This window comes from Thunnus maccoyii, chromosome 1, assembly GCF_910596095.1.
Source record: "Thunnus maccoyii chromosome 1, fThuMac1.1, whole genome shotgun sequence".
In the NCBI taxonomy this organism is placed as follows: Eukaryota; Metazoa; Chordata; class Actinopteri; order Scombriformes; family Scombridae; genus Thunnus; species Thunnus maccoyii.
This window is the reverse complement of record NC_056533.1, coordinates 10,193,364-10,219,825: the sequence shown is the minus strand read 5'-3', so window position 1 is coordinate 10,219,825 and position 26,462 is coordinate 10,193,364. Positions and strand designations below refer to the sequence as shown.

Below are 26,462 nucleotides of genomic sequence, written 5' to 3'. Positions count from 1 at the left end.
GCACCTATTTGTGCAGCACCTTGTGTAGGAAGCTACAGATTGGAGCTGCAACGATTAGTCAACTAATCAATTAGTCGTTTGACAAAAAATTAATCGCCAACTATTTCAATGATCAATTTATTTTTTTGAGTCATTTTTTGGGGACAAAAAAATGTAAATTCTCTGCTTCCAGCTTCTCAAATGTAAAGATTTTCTGGTTTCTTATATCTTCTTTGATAGTAAATTAAATGGGAATCTTTTGAATATCCTCAAAGAACAGACATTTGAGGATTTCACCTTGGGCTTTCGGGAACAGTGATCGACAGATTAATCAACAATGAAAATAAATGTTAGTTACAGCCCTACTGCAGATGGGTAACAAATTAAAGAAAAAACAAATATAAAGTCTCTTAATTAGGTATTGAGGAAGCAGAGCAGCTCCAACTCTCCTGGAGGGATGAACGCCATTCTTAGAAAGAATTTTCCCTCATTTGGTGTTTTGATGATGGTAAAGGTCAGTCCAACATCTCTTATAGGTTTTCAGTTGGGTTGCTATGGTGTCAGCATATGATTCACATTATTTTAATATTCAAGCATCTGCATCTGCATGCATAATGCAAGCATCTGCATTCTTTGTTTGTCTCCACTCATTTACTCAAGTTTTTCCTTTTTTAACTTACAGTATATACAGTATCTAAACACTATCTAAACATAAAGCCTTGTAAAGTTCAGAAACTCCAGTTGTAAATATAGTGATTTCAACACTTCAGTTAGCCAAGTGATACAGCACCTGCGTCCACCAGGCCTGGTCTCTTTCTCCTTCCTCAGCTCTCCACGACTGCTGCTGTTGGAGTACCTGGCTGTGTCACGGTGCAGAGGAACTGTGGGCCGTAGGGCTGAAACAACATGGCCTGGCTGATGGTGGTGAATGCCTACTCTTACGGGAGGGTATTGGGATGGAGTGTAAACAGGCAGGCAGGGCCTGCTCTGCTCTTGTACTCCTCCTCCACAGGTCCGGGAGCAGGTTGACCAGGGCCCCCAGGCGCCCCAGGAACCCTGAATTTCTCCATGCTCTGCCCTGAACTCCTGTTGGGGCTCTGCCCTATGAGGAACCTGTATGGAGACACAACAGTCTCAATTAGAGACACCACAGAGTGCATAGACGCAGGACAGTGCCACAAGAAGTGACTGCCAAGGATTGATGGAAAACCTCCATCAGAGAGATTTTAATCTCCCCAGATAATGGCCTTGTATAAAAGCTCAAGTCGGTGACCTCATCCCATCAACATGACTATCCTGCCCCTCCGCCTCCCTCCACTGTTCGTGAAACAGACCTCTGTTCACGTTTATAAAGCCTTGATTTGGCTGATTAGTGGGTGTCTGTTAGTGGCCTATCCCCTATTGGCTACCTGCGTTTCTCACTGTTGACTCTATCCCTCTGTGCAACTTTGCCAGAGACGTATTAGCAACGATCACTGCACTCTCTGTTTGAGGAACCTGCCAGGAGGAGCCCTGTGCCAAGCCGGCTTTATTCGTGGAGCCGCGTGGAAATCCTGCTCTTTAAGGAGCACTTTGTCTCCATTCACAGCAACCTCTCTGGGCAAACACATGGCCGTAGTAAAAGCTCAGCTGCCTTTGACTTTTAGCGGATGGAAAGAGAATACAGAAGCAGTAGGGAGAGTTGGCAGTAAGCTCTTCCCCTGTCAATCAGCCTGTGTAGCTATTCAGAGAGAACTCAGACCTCCCCCCAACCCCTTCACCCTGCTTCAGCCTTTGTAACTCAACGCCACTGTCATGTCTCGGGTCAGCCATAGGTCACACAGCTGGACTCCCGGTGGAAACACATGGAGCCGACTCACACCAACCCCCTCCAAACTGACTGGAGAGCTGATCTGTCAGTCAGCTTCATCCACTAGGTGCATCTGCTTGTTTCTTCCACTTGGCTCCTGTGGCTCCAGAGTTCAAGAGGTGGTTTGCTGACAGCTGACATTAGCTGTCTCTGTTTTGCTGCAATCAACAGAACTTTTCACTCTCACTCTCATTACAAGTTAACGGATTAGCACACAGGTCAGGTCCCCCTTGGGAGTATTCTCATTGGCAGAAGGAGCAGGAATGAAAGTCTACAACTTAGGGTGGTATTTGTCTGTGTTTAATGTCAATTAAACTGATAGATAAAACAAAAACAAACAAAGAAATTCCTGGAAATATTTAAGGGAGGTCTACCATCATCAGACAGATCACACATGTTGAAACACAGGTTTGTTCTTCTCCAGCAGCACCACCTGCTACACAACTGCTGTTCACCTACCTTCCTGTGGTCTGTTGTGTGTTGGCAGTTCAGGGGGTCTGACCAAAGCAACAGCAGCAGCACAGAAACTCTACAGACAACAGACAAGATGGATTACTGGTAATACTGGCAGGTTTACACCAATTACATGACTGGCTCATGACCAAGAATATACATGAATAATTATATTAAAATATTGCTATTGTTAAATTAGTAAATCCATCATTGAAACAATTCCTCTGAAATCACCTGATAGTCCAGACACAGTCTTGCTGCATAGCTCCTGGATTCTTAAGGTTGGACACTGAAGTGAAAATAGAGAAGTTTATATTATCATACAGCTGAGTGGTAGTGACATTTCCAACACAACTGCTGTCTGTGTGGCCACAGTCCTGAGGCAGTGGAGGGTAAAACTCACATAAAAATAGGCATGAATTCTCTGGAGGACAAATAGTATTAAATCACAATTATATCATTTTATCTTGTGAATGTCAAAATCCATTTTCATTTTCATTTAAAATTCATTTGCCACTGCATTACCCTGCCTGACAATCCCTCAAGACAGTGACTCAGGATAAAAAATACACGACTTCTTGCCACTTGACCATGTGAGTTGACCTCTGACCTCTGCTTTCCTAATGAGAGAGGTTTCCTGCTGAAAAATTGCACCCCCCTTAGACAGCAGCTCTAAGGTCCAGTAAGGGGAGAGACTTTCACCCCTCACCCCAGACCATATAACTCAGCCCTACTTTGCACCTTGTTCATTGAACCAGACAAGAAAAAAAAGTCCTGCACACTTTAAGATGTCTAAATCAGGAGAAAAACATGCTTGAGCTGCACAGTAAACACTGAGAGATTATTAAGAAATCTCTCCATAAATTTCAAATTAGACTATTCACTGTAAATTACAGTGATTATTAATAACAGCGTTAATATTAATCAACATAAACAGCCCACATATCATCATGTCGACGTACCTGTAGATCACTGATGCGGGTATGGTGAAGTAGAAGCTACTTCACTGTACTTTCTAAACAATGTATCCTACTCTGCAGGACTATTTCCAAGCGCAGGTATCCTCATGTTCGAAACAATAATCCAGGTGGAAATGCAGGGTTTCCCTCCAGAGACTTGGTGCTGAGCCATGTAAATCGGTAATGTCGTACGCTGAGCTGTGAATTAAATCCTGGCGCAGTAGAAAGTCCGGACCCTCAACATGGTGATTCCGGCGGTTCTGCTTTTACGCACAAAGACACAGAATGACAGAAAGCTGGAAACCGACACCCTCTGGTGCGCCCCCTGCCGCAACTAGTACTCTCTGTGTGTGTGACTGTGTGTGTCATGTAAATATGTAGGTGCGAGCTTCCTCCTTTTCCCACCCCTTGTGTGGCGCGCTTGGATGTGATTTGTGTGTGTGGGAGAGAGAGAAAGATTTAGTTTCACAATTGGTCATTGCTGTGACTCTCTGACATCCATCTGTCTCATACTGAATGTCCATATTGAAGCCACAGGCAACTATTATGATCTCATTCATCAGCTGCAGTTCAAGTTCAAATCTAAACCTGGCAGCTCAGACGGCGGGCACAAAACGGAATGATAATCTACTTTTTTGCATTTCAAAAACCTAAAAATCCTTAAATGTGACAATGGGGTGGGCGGGCGGCATAGTTCAAGTGGAAGCATGTCATTGGGATTCAGGACTTAACTTGGTGATCAAAACAAATTGGAATGAAACAAAATACTTTTAAGCTTAGTGAAAAATGTCACATGGCTTTCAAGGTTTTTCCATAAACTGGAAAGCTCAGTGTATTGTTCTCTTTAGCATGCTTGTTTAATTTTACAGAACAAAACCATGTTCAGGGTTTACACCACACTATGTGACATACAGTATGCAGCTCATTATAGCCACTGCCTGTGAACATGCTGGCTTGACAGCAGCTTCATTATATGGCCAACATAATCTGTGACATCTATCAGTGTATCAATATGTCTACAAATGCAAGTCTGTATATACGTAAACATGCATCTCTGTGTGACTCTGCGTGAGAGCTGCACCTGTTGTTGCCCCCACTGACCATCCTCACTGGTGCGTAGATGTTGATGCTGCTCAGGAATTCGCCTTTAACCCAAATGTTTCCAAACCCTTCACAGGCAAACAATCAATCACATTTATTTGTCACACGTAATCATATAAGGTGCAATCACAGTGAAATGTAATGCCGCCAGTCACTTTTACTTTTTTTAATTTGTGCATTTGTGCACATCAGTCTTAGGCAGTGACCTCATTTAGGATCCTAGTGGCCTGAGGGTACCTTCTTCTCGACAGCAGCAGGGAGAAAAGGCTGTTATGTTCCTTCAGGTAGGTATCTTCATTGTTCTCTGTGATCAAGCCCACCACAGCTGCGTTAGCAAACCTGATGATGGTGTTTGAGTCAAAAGTGGTTACACTGTCATGTATGTACAGGGAGTACAGCAGGGGGCTCAAAACGCAGCCCTGTGGTGCTCCAGTGTTAAGAACGAGGGTAGAAGAGGTGTGTCCACCTACCCTCACCAGCTGGGGTCTACCCGTCAGGAAGTCAAGGATCCACATGCACAGTGAGGTGTTTAATCTCAGGTCCTTCAGCTTTGTGATGAGCCTGGAGGGAACTATGATGTTAAATGCTCAACTTTAGTCAATGAACAGTAATCTCACATAGCTCCCTTTCTTGTCCAGGTGAGATTGGGTGGTGTGGAGCATGTGTGCTGAGGCATCTTCCATTGATTGGTTGGGACGGTAGGCAAACTGTAGTGGGTCGAGTGTGCTAGGTAGTGAGGAGCAGATGTAATCTTTGACCAGCTGTTCAAAGCACTTCATCACTATAGAGGTGAGTGACGCTGGGCGGTAGTTGTTCAGGCAGGTTGGTCTTGTTTTCTTGGGCACAGGAATGATGGCAGACTTCTTGAAGCACATGGCTATGACAGACTGAGCCAGGGACAGGTTGAATACCATTGTGAATACTGGCGCTAGTTGGTCAGCACATAAATTGATACCGTCTGGTCCTGCTGCTTTCTTGGCCTCCAATTAAAGCATCGTTAATGAACTAACATTCCGGATGACCCATTGAAGACCTCTCCAGACAAGATTTGGAGATGGGAGTCTGACACTGAACAAAAATGTGCACTGACATGCCATTAGATATACACCACACTGGAAAAAATACACAGGATAAAATATAGTGTTGTGTTATGTGTGCCTCAGCATTTATGGCTTACACTTGTTTGCAGTGAAAATTTAACTGATCAAAAAATATTGAACAAACCAGATAGATTACTACACTGATAACAATGATTATAATGTGATGATAATGTAATCTGATTCACGGTAAATTTCTCTAATTTAGCAAAAATAAAAACTTGATCTTAAACCTCCTGCCAAACTGAAAGCACATTTCTAAGTGGTTATTTTTTGCAGTGCATGGCTCACAATAAACAATGCACTTGGTTCATTCCAGGAGAAACTAATAGTTGGTCCTGTGAGGTGGAACGAATTGGCAGCCATGTCTCCAGACTATACAAGAGTCTATCAGAGGGTCAAGCACATCAACATTGCAGCCTCCAAACCAGTGTTTAGGTTTATTGCTTGTCATTCACCCAAACACAAAATTGTGCAGATAATATTGCATGGACAAAGCCTCTTGGTAAGTCCATATTAGTGCAATAGTGATGTGTCTCTCACTTTACTCCATTGTTCTTACTCTCACAAGGTATTTGTATGTGTACAAAATGATTAGGCCAATCTAATGCTACTGTAAATCTCCTGGAATAAGTTTAGGCATGTTTCTGGGGGTTATTGCTTGGTATTCTGAGAAATGTAGATAACTAATGTAAACAAATTTAAAGTAGTAAAGGCAGACTGAGGGAAAGTGGGTACAACAAAAATGTAATTACTTTACATAATGAACTGAGCACTACAGATGGTGAGTGTAAAGGCACTTGAGGGTGAAACTGTAGTGCCTCAGTGGGACCGTTCTGTGGTAAAGTGAAAGTTTGGTTGGAATTAAAGCAGATCATCACTGAAAAAGTGCATATGTAGAAAAAAGTGACGATTTTCATACAAACATAATTGCTTTTCAATACCCAGGCCCCTCTTAACTGATTTCCACTGTGTGTTGCTGGCAGAGCCGAGGCTTGACAATGATGCTGTTGTGACTGGACCGAAAAACACTGTGCAAAAATCCCAAAATGAGATAAATAAGTTCGAAAATATGCCAGCATCAATACCAAATTGGCATGATTTTAGAAAGTACTGTTTGTCGACACATAATTCAAGCAATAAAAGAAATAGAGAAGCTACTAACAGCTGAAGACAAACAGTGATGCTGTAGTTCTGGCAACGGCTCGGAAAAGACTAGACAACAAAAGAACAACAAAAAAAATAGTTTACAGAACATTAGGATGTAGTGTACACACTATAGCATTAGTATTAGAACACAATATACAGTGATATACAAAGTATATCACTGTATATCAGCATCAAGTGTTTTTCCCTAACAGGAGATCTCTTTTATGAAAAGCTGACACTTTGGCTTGAAGGTAGCACTACAGGGAAGTTCATGGAGTGTCTAAAATAGAAATGTGGAGCATATATAGTGGTAATCTAACCATTATTGTTTGATATTTTTACAACTGGAAAAACATTTAAAGCAAATTTGATGGAAATCCAGCCTTTTTTTCCAGGAAATCTTATCACAGACCAAAGGCAAGATTGCCTAAAATATTATGAATCTTTCTCTGAGGACCATCAATATTCATACCAAATTTCACAGAAAGCTGGCTAGAAATAGTCAGTATCTTATCTTGCAGCAAACAGAGCAAAAACATGATATGAATGAGACTGGTGCTCATGTAGTGTCTTCACTCTGCCAAAAAGGAAAAAAAAAGACGTTTATTCGTGATGCCAGTGTCAGGCACTATAAAGAAAAAAACACTATTTTTAATTTGAGCAACAGCTTGATTGTGGGTTATTACTCACCAACACATATGGACTTCATGTTCATGTGTTGAACCTTCTTGACTGTGCGGGCTTCAGGAAATATTGCATTGTCTGGACATCTAAACTCCTTTCCTAACAATGAGACATTGCTGTCACTGTCGTTCTCTGTCTCTGTATCTCTGAAGCATGCTGTCACTAGTCGTGGAGTTCTGTCAGTCCTTTGGGACTAGACTTCTTTCACAATGTTGACAGCCAACCCTTTGTTACAAAAAATGACAAGGAGTGTTGGCACAAAACAATGTTTTTCATCAGAGCTGCTCAAAATAAACTTGCTACAGCTTTTTGATAGTAAACATTTGCATCTTGTGGTTCCTTGGTAAAGCAAGGGATGGATGAGTGAGATTAAAGCAGTAAACTCTCTGATCAGCAGTACTTTGAGAGCTAAAACGATACCTCATTAATGCCATTGAAAACTGGAAAACAACCCAACTTTGACAAAGGACAAACTACTTTAACATTCAACTTTAGATTGAGCGCTCAACACCCTTGAACAAGGCATTGATCTCCAGTGGAGCTGATAACATTGGACAGCAGTACCTGTCTGCTCCTCGGTGTGTGTGTGGAGCTTTTTGGCACTCCATCCCCCTTCAGTTACTCCTCCAGGTTGTTGCTGTGTTCTCCGCCGACATGCTTGATTAAATAAGGGTTAAAAAATTATTTGCGGGATGGTTTGAGCGAGCGGAGCAGGAACAGGTGGTGAGGACCTGCCAAAGCCTCTACGCCTTCAGGGACATTCCAGTCTGAGTTCACACTACCCAGAGGACCCTCTATGAGTTCTGGACCACCTAGCACTGAGCAGGGAATGGCACGCACACACATATAGCCTCTGCCTTGTGGGAGATCAGTGGTCTGTGAGGTGTTGATAATTCTGTCTTTCAAAGTGACTGTCAAGTGTAAACTGCACCTACAACAAAACAACTGTTTTGACTGCATGATTACATTTTTGAATGCTGTATTTGAAGGTCCAGTCATTCACACATTGTGCCTGATGAAAGAAACATCTGCCTTCTTCCCTCCTGCTGTAGACACATTTCTAGTGAACACAACCGTGTAAACCATGTACACAAACTGAGTGTTAATACAGAATCTTTTAATACTAAGTACAATACAGAAAATCAGTGGTAAACAAAGAAAAGTCCATATCCTTGTGTGTGCCCCTCTTTTATGTCAGGCAGGAGAAAATGAAAGAACAATGCATGAAACAAGATTTAAGACACAGAAAAATCATTCTAGTCTCCAGAAAAGAGACACTGGTCATTTCCAGCTGATGATGGTGAAGAGGGGTCATTCAGAAGGCTTTTAAAGTGCAGAGGATGCTCTGTAGGGACCACAATGCACCACAAATCCCTTTAACTTTCTTCAAGTATGATACAGCTCCAAGCACTGACAAATCAGACAGCGTGTTTTCAGTGAAAATCTACATTCAATCAAGACGCCTTTGTCATCAGAATTTCTTTAAAATAAGTCTACATCCATCTTTAGAGAGAACTTCCCAGACACTGGGGAAATATACCCTTCAGTTCCAAAGATGTTAATAACTGATAAAGTCACTAAGTGATGATGTGTTACAGATGAATTATAAGATGGAGCACTGGGGACGCCCGGGGGAAAGCCATGTCCATATGTGTACATGAGTGTTTGTGGTCTAAGAGTGAACCTTTGGTCCTCTTCACTTGGTCTCAGAGAGCTTTGCAAGGCTGGCTTGGCGGAAGGCCGCTCGGTCCCTCATCTCCAACACAGAGTCCCTCACCATCTCTGCAAACATGGAGGGCCAGAGCTTGTGAAGAGCCTCACCCTTCAAATTGGTGTCTGACGCCCTTTGGACCAACTCCTGGAGGTACTGTTGTATCATGGCAGCACGCTCCGATGACTCCACAGTGCCCTCCTGTGAGGAAAAGAAGAGAATATCCTTAATGTTGATTTGGTTTAACTGACTGTAATAATTACTTTAAGATGAAGTGTAGTGGTAGGAAAATCACAGAAGGGCAGAGTAAAGCTTGCTCCCTACATTTTTAGCAACATTTGGAACCACTGTGGAGCTAGATAATTGGATTTGGGAATTATGGAGAAGGTATAAAAGAGTGCACTCAGTAGATCTATCATAATTTAAAATGAATGTTTATATATGGTTTTTGATCCAGGATATTTAGACTGTTAACAAACAGGTGTATCAGTGCTGTCAACAGAAAATACATTATTTTGAAACCAAAACGTTTGATTCTGTACAGGAGGTCTTAAAGTTAAAAAAAAAGCCAGCCTATTTCTTTAATCACATTAAAAATTGTACTTTGATGCACATTTAAATTTGTACAAGATGATGTGCAAGAAATACAAGTACAATTTTGTTGAAGCATGCCATACCACAACTGTATTGCATCTGCATTAGTGCTACTGCGAGTTTTCCACCAGGAACATAATAGAGGCCATATGGTGCCAAAAATGTCATAATACACTGCTTTAAAGTCTTGGTATTGTTTGATGACAGACTTAAACTTAACAACTGCTGAGTGGGCTGTACCATACCATATACCATTGATTTATTGATATAGAAACTGAGAGTGAGTTTGACTTCACTAAGTAATGTCTGGGGCAAGGAGTAAGTGTAGTTCATGTTAGCTGTATTTGGTTGAGGATGTCAGGTTAATATGCCATGTCAGCCAATGCAACATCTGGCAGTACTGGTGGTGTAGGTTTCATGTCTTAGCAAAATGCTAGTAAGTGGAAACTTAAATGGCAGCATGAATTCTGTCAAAGATCAAAGATGAGTTTTTTGACAATGAATTTGAAATTTTCAATTACTTTCAAACATTGTACTGAAACCACTAGGCTGTTATTTTAAAAAACTATAGTGAACACAACAAAACTGACCTCGGGGCTGTCTGCACTGCAGTCTCGGCTTGGGTAGTTGAACAGCGCTCTGCTCAGGCCTTCTCCCAGGAGCTTCCCGTTGTCTCGCAGCTCCTCCGGACTCAGCCCTGCCCGCCTGCCACGCCCCTCCAACAGGAATTGCAGCTGACGCTTCCTTCAGGGTGAAGACAGAGAGAGAGAGAGTGTGAGGTAGAGACCAACATGAGGGGAGACACAGTGGCAGCAAGTGAGTGACATCAGGGTAATAAAGGTGTGTTCTTGTGTCCATCAAATAACAGTCATACCTTTCACCATTAAGAAATCCATCTAGACTAACAGCAGATACAGCACAGACAGCACAGACGACTGGCTAGATGAAATTCTTTGCACCATAATAACATAACACCATAATTCATGATATGACAGCAGTCAAAATGACATTAAATTAAGTGTTCATCATTTTAAATTTGAATAAATTTTCATCAATGCCAATGTTTTACTTTCACTCTTCTCTCACTCAGCAGCAGGATGTGTACACTTAAAACAGCAGGGGGCTTTAAAAGGGAACTAAATCAAATGTTGCAACCTATCAGTATTAAATCTCATGTGATAAACTACTGCTCCAACATGTTCCACAGGCCAGTGCCAGGATGCTGAAACAGTCTCTGCAGAGGACGCTGGAGGCAAACATTCCATATAAGATGAGACAGTTTGTTAAGTGTGTGTGTGTGTGTGTGTGCATGCATGTGTGTGTGTGCATTCATGTGTGTGTGTGTGTTTCTGTGTGTGTGTGTGCGTGCATGCGTGTGTGCATGTGTCTGTCTGTGCCGAAAGGCGTTGCATTGTGTCAGTCACACATTATGCTGACAATCAAGGTGCTGTAAAAACAAGTTTAAGGAAAATAGACCTGTGTGTGTGTATGTGTTCTGTATGTACAGCATTTGTGCATGTTTGTCAGTGTCAGTGAGAATCATGGGAATCAAAAAAGATAAGTCTTATGTATCCATCAAAGAAATCATATTTGTTAAAGGACCAGTGTTTAAGGTTAGGGGGATCTATTAGCAGAAATTCATAATTATACAACACGTAGTTCTGACCAAGAAATCTGATTGGTCAACTAGACATTTAGAACGTGCTCTAATCAGCATAACAGCACACCTAGTCGTGCTCAAATGAAAAAAAGCCTCATCACTAAAAATATTACTCCGCCATTCATTAGCACTACAGACTGTGACGTTGCGCTAACAACAACAGTCACTCCTGGTTAGACGACTGGTGGTTAATTTGAATTGCGGAGATATGTGAACTTGGCAAACTTGTTTTTTTTTTCTGTTGTCATTTTCAGCCGTAACTGTAACATTTGAAGATATATAGTTAAACACAGTGGTACGACCTATCTGACGTTTCTGGCTTTATTTTATGTACTGTGTTGCTTTGCTAGTGTCTTTCGTTTGTTTTGTTTTGGGGGGTCTACGGTGAAAACTCGGAGCTCAGTTTTGAGTTGAGTTGAGTTGAACTGATTAGGGGTTGTGGGGAAAACAAAACAGACCCTTTGCCGAGTGGATTGAATTCTGAGACTGTGGGACGAGTTACACACGCACAGAGTCTCACACACACAAAAAACCCGAACCCTTCTTCACTCTTCATCGTTACCTGGCACCCCCATACACAGCAAAACTTAGCCATTTTCCCTTCAGTTGAGAGTATATCTCAGCTTCCACTCCGGCATCCTCCATCAGCTGTGCTGGTGTGGTGCTACGGCGCAACTAGCTTAAAAATGTCTGTGAAGTTTGCAGACATAGTAGCTAAATCTGTCCATGGAAAAAAATAATAAGCGGATATCTTAGTTACAATGAGATTGAGCTAGCAAAGCAGTTTTGTGTTTATATGTGAGGTTTTTATTCAGTTTGGGAAATGCCATGATCTCCAGAAAGCATTAGCTCAAGTTTGCTGGCTGACTCTACAGGGACTAATCAACAGGGATTAATCGTCTCTGTTGCTAGGTCGTTACTAAGGGTCAGCCAACCTGCTGGAGTAGTTAACTAGGTGTTGTTACATAAGATTCTACTGACGTGAGTGATTGTTTTCCAGGTATTAGTCATACCCCATGGAAACGGAAATAACACAAGCAAAAAATTGCTTAAGTATGTTTTCATTAGTGTATAATCATCTAGAAATAAGAATTGTTGTGTTTCTGTTACCTTACAATGAGCCCTTTATATCTACATAGGGAGTGGGTCCTCTTCATGGATGTATTACATCCATGGTCCTCTTCCATAGAGCCATGGATGTATAAGCATAGAGCCCGCCATGTTGCATCACCATCTTTCTACAGTAGCCCAGAACAGAAAAACCAAACACTGCCTCTAAAGAGGGCCTTTCGCAATTTTCGTGAGTTTTGCGGCCACCGTAGGTTCCCCTACACACTTGGAAGTGGCGGGTATTCAGTTGGTTGTAATCTGCAACCTCACCACTAGATGCCACTTAATCTTACACACTGGTCCTTTAAATAGAGTAATTATTGTAACAGAAGTTATAGTCAGAATGTGGTTTGATTGTAGCAAAATCCAACTCAGTCGAATACTACTCGAATACTACAAACAATATGTAATGTTTGATGAAACACTTATAACACTACTTGTAAAATCTTTTTTTTCTTTTTGGGTGTGAGCCAAAAGTTAACATGATCCATCAGCTGATGACTGAATTTTACAAACACAGCCAATGAAAACAGTTTTAAGGTCTTGTGTTATAATAGTCGCATTTTCAAAGATACAAGGTATTCATACAGCATTGGCATTAAGCATTATAACAGGTGTATTTGTTGCTACATTAGTACCCTCTGACTCTAGTAGCTGAGGCCCGGAGTGATGAAATTTGTAAAGGAGGTGAGATCTTCTGTTCCTCAGCAAAAGGGCAAGGGTGAGGGATCAACTGAAGCAATATTTGGAAGTATCACAACAAATTTTCCCAGTGAGAAAATACTTCAGGCGTTTCTTTCTTTTTACTACAACTTGTCCGCAGCGTAATGTTAATGAACAAAGCAGAAAGAATCACAAACTTGCATTTAAACTCAAGTTTTCATTTTAAATTTAAAGGTCCACTTACATTTGTTGGCAGTTATAATAGCACACCCACAGCGACCAACCTGTGCTACTGTATTTCAATGTGGTGAACTATACAAAACAAACACATCATATCTCTGTCAAATAGAACTGTTCAGATATATTTTATCCTACTTGGAACATAATATTCAAGGCACCTTACAGCAGCGAGATCTCAGTGGTACTGAAACCTCAAACTCTGGGAATGTTAGGGCTTTTCTCTACACACTGACCTGACTGACACCTCAACAGTGTTTCATGTTGAACTCCCAACCCACTGAGCAACACAACAGCATACAGCAAAAAAAGGAATGTGGAGCATAAACTTGAAAAAGTGCTTTTACCTATCATTAGTGCAAATTAACTAAAACAACAAAATACACTTTATATGACATATAGTCTACAGTAGGGAGGTTTTGAGAAATAAGAAGTCAAATCTGACAACTTTTGTGTAACAAATGGATTCTGAAAGGGCAACTGAGGACACCGAGGCAGATTAACTTTATTACTAGACTGCTAGCTGCTTCTACTCTACTACTAGCAATACAGTTCTGTAATTTTCTCCATCGTAACAGCAGTTGTTATGAGTACATGTACAGTAATACAACTCTCTTAGGCAGTCATGTGATTCAATCTGCCAGTTTTCTAATCTTTCGAGAAGCTTTACTTTCACAATTTACAATTTAGCCAATGCCTATAACCAACCACAGGATTATAGCTATTTTAGAAAAAAACGTCTTATGCATGATAAATTCAGCATATTTCTATTTTGCGAGGATGTTTTTCATTGACCCAGAGCGACAGACCTCAAGAGCTTTGGCTGGGGAAAGCAAGGAATGTTTGTGTCCAAGTGCCAAGTACCCACCCTTACCCTGAAAGACACAGTCTAATTCCCCTGGCTCCTCGGTGCCAGGCTCTGTCTCACTGTCTCACACAAACATGCACACGCTCATACAAATGTACACACGCGATGTTCCGGACAGGCATGCACATACATGTAGCCTACACACTCACAAGCTGTAACTCAAACATGTATACAGTTGGGTATCCATACATTAAAACATACACAATCCAGGACACAGCGCACACCTCTCATTAAATTGTAGTTCCTGTTATGTTGAGGTAAAGTGTGTCTGACATCAAGTTCTCACCTGGACTCCTCTAGCAGCAGAAGAAGCCGGCAGCGCGGAGTTTCGGTGGCTGCTATATGACCTAATGTCCCAAACACACGCTCTGCAGCAATCACGTCATTCATGGTTACCTAGCATGGACATAAAAACACACATATACACCTCACATATGCATACAGATAGTAACCGATGTTTATCTCAAGTCAAATCGAAAATGAATTCTAATTTATTGGCAAAAACCTCAGGTATGTCATTACAGGAGACATGGGCCCCAAGTATAAGGCTGGTAACATTAACCTTCAAATTTGCTAATTTACGGTATTCTAATTCTCAAGTGGTTTATTAAACAAACTTATTAATAAGACATAATAAGTTGTATTTAAGAAAGTTACTATATTTGTGTCTTACAAAGGCAGCAGGAGAATCCCCCTTTATGAAGCAGGAGGACCGCATTAAGAAACTGATCTGGGTCTCACCTCCTGGCCATTGATCCTCTGCAGATTGAGGTGGTGGAGGCGGTAGATGATGAAGGAGCGCCATAGAGCCAGACTGACCACTGGGTTACCCTCTGGGTGGATGGTCAGCTGATCCAGACGCCTCACCTGAGCCAGGGCCGCCAACTGGGGCAGACGGCTGATGTTGGTTTCCAAGAAGATTAGGTGCTGTGGAACAAGCCAAAAGTTGGTTTTGGGGAGGTATAACTATTTAGTTATATTTGTTAATGTGTGTAACTCATTGGGTTGATCATGGTAATGACTGCAAAAGTCAATCAATTAAAAACATGTATTACTCTCAGCAACTGTGAGGTGCTTCAGGTTCAAATGTCCAACTAATTATATGTTACATGAGCAAAATTATTCATTTATAATATTTAATATAGAGAATATTATACAATGAAAGGTTGACCAGTAATATTTTAAGTGCAAACAGAAAATTTGAGGTTCAATTCACAGACAGTTTGAAGTCTTTCTGTCGCTTGGGTCATGATGGGATGTAGCTGTTGCTCTCACCGATAGATTGGGGAACTTGACCCTTATTCGCGGCAGCGTTGGTACAATGGCGTCAAAGTTGATGTAGCGGAAAGTTATTACTGTGACAGCACCAGCGGTCTGAACTCCCCAGCCCCTCTCCAGAGCCTCCAAGGCTCCCAGTCCGAATAAACGCAGGGTATCTCCATCCAGCTCCGCCAGATGACTGTCAGACAGGGACAAGCTCTGAACACTGCCGCTCCCTGCCTCCACAAGCCTGCAAAGTACACACACACAAACGCATAAACACTCTTCGTAAACCAATTCTATATACGTCATCTTTAATGATTGCACTGACTGTGTTGCCTTGTGATACTTCAAGTCTGACTGAAATACAAACATGTGGATGTGGTAGTTTCTTGGGTCTGTACACATAAGTACACACACTTACATTGATAGAGTTAGAGATAGAGTGATGCCAACTCCTCCTCTGGAGAACAGCATTGCCACTTGGTTAACAAGAATATCTTTCAACTAAAAATGTTTTGGTTACATTAGTTTGAAAAAGCAGGCATTGTGTTGAGAGAAGAAAAAAAGCAAAATCGCTAGAGAGCACTCAGTGGTCTAGTCAATGTACTATTTGTAGTGCCTAATTGCTTTCTGTTCTCCTGTACAACAGTTGAAGTGCCCCTTCCCTTATAAGAGAGTCGTGAGAGTGGAGAATCTGGGTGAGTCTCAAGGAGACATAATCTCCCTGCTCCGAGCCCATGTGCTCAGTCTTTTGGGTCTGCTGACACTCAGGGGACTTTTCAGCATAGCAGGGCATCAAATGGCTACTGGCTGCACGCTACTCAACACTGATCATTTTGGGTTCAGCCCGCCAACAAACTAATCACCCCTATTCATATTTCACACCCTCCTAATGTCGCAGCAAGAGTAAGCCACAGTGGTTAGAAGACTAATCCTTTGATTACAGAACTCTAATCCAAGATTCTTGTCGAGACTGATTTTTAGCAAGTGTGTGTTTGAGTGAAGTGAGATAAAGACAGAAAGAACATCAGGGACAGAGAGAGGAAAAGAAAACTAGAGGAAAAAGGACAGCATACATACCGTAGACAAAGAGGTACATACATAGGGAAACAGTGAAGCTGTAGAGTACTGTAACTCAAGCTTCTTTGAAAAGGCCACCATTGCTGCAAGTACAGTAAGCCTGATCCCCCAGAGATGACTCCTCTCTCTACCTGAGAAAAGTAGCAGTCTTCTCCCCTACCTGAGCAGCAACAAGGGGATCAAGGACGAATAATTAAACTGGAGAATTAAGGGCTATCATCCAAATCAGAGGTATAATAGATTGACCTGGCCAGTTAAATGAGGAGGTATACGTAAGTTGAAAAACTGCAGGGAGAGATCCACTTTTCAGTGTGAACAGTTGTCCTATAGATCCACATATAGTTGTTTCTTTCAGGGTATGTGACTCAAACTAATCATATTAATTGTATAAGTTTGCAATTTATGCAATCACAAACCCTTTCCCAGTGTGAATCTATGTGAGAAGAGAGAGCCAAGTACTTTGGATTCAAGTGATTGCTGTAAGGATGGCCAATATGTAATTGCTAACTAGTAATCATAGTGGAATATTCAGAGAGCCCACATCCTTCATTTCTGTTATGTTTAAGCTGCTGGAGGAGGAACATGACATGACATTGACATCAGGTTCTCCGTGGGTGATACTTTGGCCTCAAGTTACTTTCACTGATTCATTCTTGTGTAAAAGACAGGTGACTGGTCAGGTGCCTCAGGACATAACAAAGTGCAGGACCAGGTCAGACCATGGCTGTGAGGTCTTTGGGAAACTTTTTGTGTCTGTGTGGTCTGTGTCTGTGAGTCTACAAATACTGCATGTGTACAGTGTGTACACACACACACACACACACACACACACACACACACACACACACACACATACACAGTTAATTTCTGCTTTGAGGCCATAGTCTGCCTTGGAGTTCAGTTTTAATTGGTTCAGTTAGTTTTAAATAAGCTCTAAGAAAGCTACAACCTAACAAAACAACCCACAAATTATACTTGCCAGTAAGCCTGACACCCAGATTAATCGTGTAATACAGTCTGACCCTCTTCCAATAAACCAGTGACTGACAGGGAATGTCCCACTCAATAATCGCATTTATATCCAGACACATTACTCTTACACGTTACTGAGGATAATCCATCATGAACCCTGTATGAAAGCCATTTTTAATCAAATGTCAAGGGATGGTCATGGTAGAGTGTCGGGGGATCCCATGGATATATTAAGAGAACTGGATATGGTGTGGCAGACTCATCTTTGCTGCCAATTATTCCCAGTGACCAATCACCAAACTCCAACTGAAAAAAAATCCCTGCATCCTCAAGCAGGTGTGACTACATCAATATCAATTTATAAGTGTACTCTGCCAGATAATAAGGTGTACATTCAATTGGAAACCACATTGATTGACAGCAGGTGTGATATGAAAGTATCAAAACCTGTAGCAAGCACAAACGGACTCAAACATGGGACTTGGCCAGCAATAGACGGGGAGGCGCCAGACACTGAAAGACAGTTTAATCATCAGGATATGCCACGCCTCCAATATGTTAGGATTGCCAAAGCCAGTAAATCAGGAGGAGTTGGAGAGCGGTGCAGGAGATGGAGCGTAACATGTAGATAAGACACATAAAGAATGAGAGTAACTTCTGCACGCCTGGAAGTGTGCCATCGACACACTCTGCACTGTGTCATATTGTTCCCCCATAATCACAGCTGAAAGGCTGCCAGGTGGCCCTGAATCCCTTCCTGACATGAACTCAACAACTAACGCTGAGAGAAGAAGTGAACAAGGTGGAGAAGACCCAGTGAAGAATCTATCACAATTACATGGATCCTGCTCTGGCCTATTAGTCTCAGAATCTAATTCAATTAAGGCTATCTGACTTAATCCTACAGGAGTTTCAAAAAGGACATCTGTCATCTTTCAACAACTTAATCCCCCCAAAGACATGGCTTGTAGCATGCACATGTCTCCAATTGCCTAAGTACTGTGTGGTAGTGTCAAATATGAAACATTATTATCTGAGCTGTCATTACAAAACAGTATTTCATCAGTTCACTCTGTTAAAAAGTGAAAACAAATGGTTCTGTGTTGCAGCTGTTGGTTTTTTGGGTGCTGAGTCTTGCAGAGTGTTGTGTGTGATTGTTGTGCTGTGCAATTCTAGTGTGTGTGATGGTTTTAGATTTCGTGTTTGATTTGAGAGGCCTGTTAAACTTCTCTATCACCCTTATGAATATAGCTAACTGATTTATGTGCCTGAGAAACCACCTGTTCAGGATCTCGGCACAACTCTTTATTAAATTAATGCATGAATAGAACAAAGGCCTTTCCATTTGACCACATGGTGACCAACTCCTTAACTGTTTTTAAACCCTTGTGACTTTGTCTGTAACAAACAAAAAATTCAGTTTAACCATTATGATTCATCACAAACATTCATTTGAAAAATGTGTGGACATAAATTGTTTTGTTGCAGTATTTGAATCTAAATTTTTGAATTTTTAAAGGTGGAATTTTCAGAATTCCAACAATGCAGACATTATTCATAAAGCAATCGCAGAAAGATTCTTTTAGAAACAAATTTATTTTTGTACTCAGGAATTCTAAGTGAAAGATATGATTATGTATCATCAGAGTCCATCATAAGAAAAGGTTACTGTGTGTCACATGCAATTGGCAGTTTATATGCAGTTTATATCCAAATTTGCACACATTTTCCACTTTTCCACAACTTCATAATTTCATGCTTTGTTAAACCTTCCTACAAACTTTGTGTGAAATACCAAGGAGTATTTAATAGGGATGCAAAATATTGGATTTTTTGCCGATATCCAATATGCCGATATTTCCAACTCATTGTGGCCGATTGCCGATGCCGATATATGCACATAATTTTTTCCAGCTGGCTGAGGAGACTATTACACATGCAATCATAGATTGTACTAAGTATGATCAAGAAAGACAATATATGAAGGAAGAATTTAGGAAGACTGGAGTTCAGGAGCTCAGCGTTAAAACTTTAATGAACCTGTCAAGTGGGTGGAGCAGTAGAGTTTTCTTTGAGTTTATTAGACAGACAGGATTAATGTGTAGGATTTAATCTTTGGTCCACACTCCGGAGGAGAAGGTGGCGGTAATGCACCTAATACGCTGGTTACCAACCACCGTTATAAACCAAAAAGAAGATTTTTTTTCCAAACAGAGTGGTACATCCTGTCAGCCAAGGTGTTTCTTATCTGTGCAGCCGAACATAGCAGCTCCCCCACATACTATTTTACCCTGACAGTCCCGGTGCTTCCTCCACAGGCTCCACTTCACTCAAGCAGCCCGTCAGATCAGCTGCTTTTTCCCACTTTAACCTGAATAACAAACCGGGGCTCGATGTTCCGGTTGGATCCACACGGAGAGCCGGGGCTAACGTTAGCTGAGAGGCTAGCAGAGCCTTAGCAGCAGCATGGCCGGAGGGAAGCACAGCCAGCTAGCCTTCGCTAGAAGAAGCAGCGGGTCTGACAGGCAGCTTGAGTGAAGTGGAGCCTGCGGAGGAAGCACCGGGACCGTCAGGGTGAAGCAGTCCGTGGAGGGAAGCACAGTTATGTGGCAGAGGAGAAGGCAACAAATCAGCCTCTCATAACTGGCAGAAAATGTTCATTTCGGTCGATGCCGATATTTCATTTTAGAGCTTATATTTAAATATACAAAAAGTGTAACATTGTGTTGTCTAATGTGTTGTCTCAGAAATTAACAACTTTTTCTCCATTTCCAGATTTTTCTGAACTTCAGAATAATCATATACATTGTTCTGACTACTCTAAAGTCAATCTATTACAGTTGTGTTTTACTCTTCAGCCTTCTCTGATTGAACAACAACAGCAGGCTTATTGTTATAGATATGGAGGGCAGCCCTCAGTTTGTGTTCTGGGAGAAAACAAACACACACACTAGGAGGTTGCCCTGCTCCCCTGGCTCCCACATAGCAGATCCAGATGTGTGGATGGGCCATGTTCAGCCTATGACCTGGCCTCTTCAGGGTGCAAAAGAAGAAATGTCCACCTGCTGTCAGTATTTCCTGGGAATTCACACCCAAAGGACCTGATATGTGATGTCATGCGATAGTGAGGCAAGAGTGTTGATTCACGGGCCTCAAAAAACAGGGACAAGTTCATCCATCATCCGCCCCCTTATGTTTGCCATGAGGGAGGATGGTGTAATTTTTGTCAGCATGTAGCACTTCAACACCTATGTTAGGTTATCTGGGCTACAATGTGTAAGCATTATAAGCCCTCTATAAACCCACACACTGATGAATGACACACTCTAAATTACAGCTACAGCCTGGGAAAGAAGATATAGTATAGATGAAGGGAGGGTGACAGACAGACACACACACACACACTTGGGTTGTGCCAGCTCAGCTGAAGCAACTGAAGCCTTAAAAGTTCTGCTGGAAACACCTTTAATGTTCCCACTTACATATTCCCAGGCATTTTGAGTATTTTACCCTTTGATCTTTTAATCACAAACCTTGCTTCTCTAACTTTCAAGTTACTGGTAGTACAACTGGTGGTGTGAGTTAAAAATATTTAAACTTGAGCAAAAAATGTGTGTATATCACAAACTCAGAGGTACAGTCCCCCAGACATGGTCAGTGTGTCCATTGCTTGCTCATTTACAGTTAATGTACAGCTAATGTCCAGTAATGTATTTTGGCTGTTTGGGGCCAATAAACACAAATGATCCAGCGGTCAAACTCACGCAAGTAACATGAGGTGAAAATTCACTTGATGTTCTGTCTGAACACAGTTTAAGAGTGTGGGTGATTGAATCACGTGAGCCCTGTTCGTCACCAATACCTGTTAAGGCACATGACTGAGGTTATAATACACCCTGTAAAGGAAAGCCATTGCCATTGAAGGATTGTGCTTCAGGGCCATTTTCATATCCTGATGCAGGAAGGAAAGGCTGTCTTTGAAAATTGTAATAATAGTCCTTGACATAGCCGCCCCCCACTTTCATCTCAGCACGCCTTCTCATAACTCATCCAGACCTGTTTCACATTCTGTCTAGGAGGGTATATCAGTCCTACACTCACATTAGACTCGGCACAGATTGTTGATTTAAAGCACGTCCAATGTCATATTATAAACAGCGGAAGAAGAAAGCTGTGTCTTCAGATATCTTAGACATGTACTGATTTAGCAGAGAGCTTGGGAGCAGCCAAGACCCAGGCCCCTAGAGTAAGTAAGGGGGTCACTGTCCTGCTCAAGGATATTTCAAGATGGGTTTGATGCACTAGCTGTTCCAGGGATCAAATCTGTAACCTGGATGATCTCTTTCCGTGTTCAATCTAGGCCACTCTGCCCCCAATAAATAAAGAAATAGGGTAGTGCAGCTTAAACAACAAAATAACAAAATTGAGCGACTAGGAGGTCAGGTAGGCAGGAGCAGCCAACCAACAGCCTGTATGAATATTTTTTCGAGCAGGTGGGGGTGAAACCGTATACACTGTGAATGCACTGTATGATGTAGTTAGAGACTAATGACCACAACACTCAAAAAATGACACTGGAAAATTCAGCAGCAGCCCTGTGTGATTGCAGTGTCGGGCACTATTTCAACATGTGTGAAAGATCTTTCAAATGTCTATCTGGTGCAGTGAAAAGCTGCTGGCCTCTGATCTAACAGACAGAAATGGTTGTTTCTTGAGAAAGGTGTCAGAATGATAGAGGACCAACTTGCATGCCTCATCTGTCAATGAAAAAAGTGGATTTTTTCACATAATGCACTGTAACAATAACTTGTTGCACTTCAAACTTCAGAAACGTTGTCAGTGGCTGGTTGGCATTTTTGTCTGTTTGTACACCCTTTTTAAATGTTACTTCATGCAACATTTAAAAAAGCAAAATTCTGATTAACTGATGAAGAGATGCTTAAGCTAAGTCTCTAAATTATTATCAGCAAAGCAATCAAATCTGATTTTCTCTCATAAAGTTACTGGTCAATATAGACAACATTGCAAATTCATCAACACAAGATATTTTTTGGCATTTAAGTGCATGCTGATGACAACTTTGGACACACAACTTGGACCCCACAGCAGATTTGTATTGGGAGGGTCAGAGCTGTATTTTGGTCTTACTTGGGATCTCGTGGGCTGTTTGGACGGCTGTTGGTGCGGAGTCTGCTCTCTGTTCCCCCTGATGGTCGTTCCGGTCCAGATCCTGGGCTTATCCGTCTAATAAAAAACATAAAACAACAGAGAAAACTAGTCATTTCACAACACTCTTGGATGAGGAACAAACAGAACCACTAGTAATCATTCTAACTCATGTACAAAAGTTTGGACACACTTTCTCATTCAAGTAAATGGGAAGATGTGTGGACAAAACATTAAGAAAACTTTTTATAAAGCACTCCAGTACACCACCACCACCCACTACAACCTCACTAATAAAAAAAATAGATTATCACCTTTCTGACAATGTCAACAAAAACTGAAAATGTACAAGTTTCGTAAAAGTAGAATTTATGGCAGAGCTGTTGTATTGGATTGCATTAGATTGCACAGTTATTCCTGATAAAGTGCTTGGTGAGTGTACATTGAAAGACACTTTTCTCCATCTCATCTGACTCATCATGGTTGTCAATTTAAATGTTATGTCCTTTGACCTTATGGATTTGGATTTCATTGGCTACTGCGCATCCATTCACAAAGCACTGACATAATTGTCAATATTTTAGCAAATATGGAATTACCAGGGTGCCTAAAATGAATCTGTCAACAGCTCTGAAGGGTTACAATTTGATTTAAAAAACTACTCTTCAACAGTTGAGAGCATACCAAATCAAACCCCCTGTAACCCGAACCCGGCGTAAGATAGAGTAATCCCTCTTGTTCTCAGATTCCTATCTAAGCTACATCACACAAAGTCATGATGTTAGTCCTATTGATTTACTGTATTCATACAATGTGTAAAGCAGATGTAGACCCAAGATTCTCTTTGGACCAAACAGGAACCCAAATCCCAAATGAGGCTGATATCATACCAGCTGATGACAAATTAACTAAAAATTGTGACCTCATCACTGGCTAATGTGGTGTGTACCTTGGCTCATCTGGAGAAGGCTCCTGTGCAAGGCCATTGGTCTGGGCGGGGGTGTGGGCAGGGCTGTTCTCTGGACTAACTTCTTCTTTAGCGCCATTTGTTGGTGGCAGCTCCAAGCAGGCCCTGACGCCCTCCCACTGCTGTGCTGCATTACGGATTGCCTGACGCCGCTTTTCCTTGATGAACACAAGACACACACACACACACAAACAAACAGAGGACAGAAAAGGTTTCAAGTGACAATTCTCCTGAGCAAAATACAGGGGGCATATAAGCTAGTGGGACCTCTCTGTCTATCTTGACCTAGTCAGAGGCAAACTGATACCCTCTGCCTTGCTAAGATATGAGGTTGAATAGCATTTGAAAACCACTGACTGGCATTACTGCCAGATGCCCCACCTGACTTAAGCTAGATCTAAAATTGTATATGAATTTGTTGGTCCAATATATTTACTTCTGGTATCTCAGATTTAACTCTGGGCTCTTACAACAGTAAAAGTGACATCCCAACCCTGCAAGAGAGAAGAGTTCTGCTCTTCTGCTGTCTTTCAATTGTCAAGCTGTAGTTTTGATATGCTTAGTTATGGAATGTGCCACTCCTCAACGAAAGAGTGAGTCAGTATCAATTCATAGTGAATCCTATGCCCTTGTGAACCCTTGGCTGAGGCATTCAATATAACATTTTCTCAACACCAGGGATTAGCAGGAGTTGGGTTACTAAGAGACAATGAGTTCTGTACAGAGACCATCTCTCAGCAAAAGACACCACTGCAGCTCAGAGACAGCAGGAGCACATCCACACAAACACATTTACTGCGAAACAGATTAATTGCCTGTGTGGGAGAGAACATCTTAGACCATTTAAAGAAATAAAGTATAATTTACCGACCCATTTATAGATATAGAACCACTGGGGGCAGTGTATCCCTCCCCCATAAATTAAAAATGTTTCCAAAAGGCACTTGTCCAAAAAGTGTATTTAGTGGCCCTCTAAGACACAGCCTCAACAATAAGTCAGAAGACAAATAAAAAGTGCTTTCTAATAACTTATGTTTTAATGGGTGAGCTGCGCAAAAAGGAAAGAAAACATATAAATCATAATAAAATGTACCATTAAGATGCCAAAGAGGTTGGTTATGTCCAAATATACACTTAATCCTTACTTAAACCTGCATACTCGTAATTAATGGTCTACTGCTGTGCTATGCTTTTGATTTAAGCTAGATATAATATTCAGCTGATGGGTAAAACACTATTAATCACATTTCATCATTAATATGTGATGGTTTTAGAAAGCTATACTATCCAGTACATACAGTATGCAGTTTTCAAACCTCCATCCAACATTACACCTTTGCAACTAATAATTTTCTTCCTACCAAGAATAACTTATCATACAACACTCAATTTATGAAAAAGGGCACCAGTGGCTTCACAGGACACTTGTTAATCTACTGTCTGCTATGTAGGCCGTCATTGTGTGTTTGCTACATATTTATAGTCTAAATGCAGGCAGACGAAGACAACAAGAGCAAATCAGATCAGAGTGGTACCTTATGAATGGTCTGCTTGTGACTCTCCCTCTTCTTCTCCTCCTCTTTTCGAGCCTGCACACCAGCCATGCGCCGATCCTCGTCCTGAAAAAGATAGCTAGTGCAATCAGACTGTTGCTCCATTCATGAGTTCTGAATTATTCAAGAGAGCGGGGAACCACAAAAGACGTCGTCAGTGAGACTGTTCTGTACACAAGAACTGGACCACTGTGGAGGCTGGGAGAGATTCTCACACCAGCCGGCTGCATCACAGGATTATCTGTCTGATTTTCAGTCTCGGATCAACTGAGCCCAGCTGTTGGGGACAGCCAAAACTCCCAGAATGCAATGCTGCCAGCACAATCTGAGTGTGCCAGCCGAGAGCTGGGGGATATTCAGCTGTTGGTCAACAGAGGCAAAAAAACAAACAAAACAAAAAGCACAACAATTAAGGACTGATGTCAGCTAGTGAGTAGCAATTAAGATACTAGGCCGGTATGTCACTACTTTAAAATATTTTTTAAGGAGAACAGTTTCTAATGGTGCTTATGCTATTCTGTGAAATTTATCAATATCTTATTGGTTACAGAGGGTGTTATTCTTGACTAACAATACTGTCTTTGTTTGAGCACTCTCCACAACGTCTATGAGGTTGATTATTTGGTTGTTATGGTTTCAATCAACTGCAGTATTTCCAGTTTAATACAGTAATATGTGATACTAAATTATAAACACACGTCTTGTATCAGTGACAATATTCACAAACATAACAGTCTTCTTCAATAAAGAAGCTATTTGCCATATGTATTGTGTATTTGCACATAAATAATACAGACAGAGAAGGATTATATACTTTTTTAGCCAAAAAACATAATGACTATAAAATCACTGATAATTTCTTTAGTTAGGGACAGCTCCAGTCTATGTGTTGTTTTAACATCCTTCATTTAGCTTTTGAAATAATCCAAACAGTGCTAGCACAAATATCCCCACAGGAGACAGAGAAGCATTTATTAACATAGCTCAAAGCAGAACAGTAGTACTATATCTCCTCATTTGCAGTATTGACTCACATTTCATTCATAAATAATGGATAATCTTCTAGCAGTCAGGCATCGATTTTATTTCAAATAATCTGATGTCATTTCTATTGACAGCATAGAGCACTGGGAGCAAGTTTTTCTAAACTGAAGAGAAAAATCGAGATCTTCAGTGGCTACTAGGAATCTTCCCCCCAGCAATATTATATCACAGTTTGAAAAGATGGAAAAACCAGCACTAAGCTGACATTTCTGTTGTCAAATCAGAACATTGCATCTCTCAAAAGTAAACTTTCAGAAAAATAAAAAAAACAGCCCTATTGTCAGAATTGACAGCTACAAGACA

General features: G+C 41.3%; 2 protein-coding genes across 3 annotated transcripts in view; both read right to left on the bottom strand.

Annotated features, from left to right (window-relative positions):
* The window catches only part of LOC121902452 (thrombospondin type-1 domain-containing protein 4-like), a 42,520-nt gene extending 38,899 nt beyond the window's left edge, over positions 1–3,621 (bottom strand). Inside the window, exons 1-4 of the mRNA XM_042419770.1 lie at positions 3,244–3,621; positions 2,516–2,570; positions 2,288–2,357; positions 770–1,092 (exon numbers count right to left, since the gene is read on the bottom strand). Of these exons, the coding sequence (XP_042275704.1) occupies positions 770–1,092; positions 2,288–2,357; positions 2,516–2,544 (422 nt within the window). The 5' untranslated portion in view covers positions 2,545–2,570; positions 3,244–3,621. The remainder of the gene's footprint in view (positions 1–769; positions 1,093–2,287; positions 2,358–2,515; positions 2,571–3,243) is intronic.
* A 4,746-nt stretch (positions 3,622–8,367) lies between these two features.
* LOC121895906 (leucine-rich repeat-containing protein 49) overlaps positions 8,368–26,462 on the bottom strand; it is a 36,037-nt gene continuing 17,942 nt past the window's right edge. For both annotated transcript variants that reach the window (XM_042409446.1, XM_042409453.1), the window contains 8 exons: positions 25,098–25,181; positions 23,545–23,720; positions 22,578–22,673; positions 15,390–15,624; positions 14,856–15,041; positions 14,401–14,510; positions 10,167–10,320; positions 8,368–9,183 (listed from right to left, as the gene is read on the bottom strand). In XM_042409446.1, the coding sequence (XP_042265380.1) occupies positions 8,968–9,183; positions 10,167–10,320; positions 14,401–14,510; positions 14,856–15,041; positions 15,390–15,624; positions 22,578–22,673; positions 23,545–23,720; positions 25,098–25,181 (1,257 nt within the window). In that variant the 3' untranslated portion in view covers positions 8,368–8,967. The remainder of the gene's footprint in view (positions 9,184–10,166; positions 10,321–14,400; positions 14,511–14,855; positions 15,042–15,389; positions 15,625–22,577; positions 22,674–23,544; positions 23,721–25,097; positions 25,182–26,462) is intronic.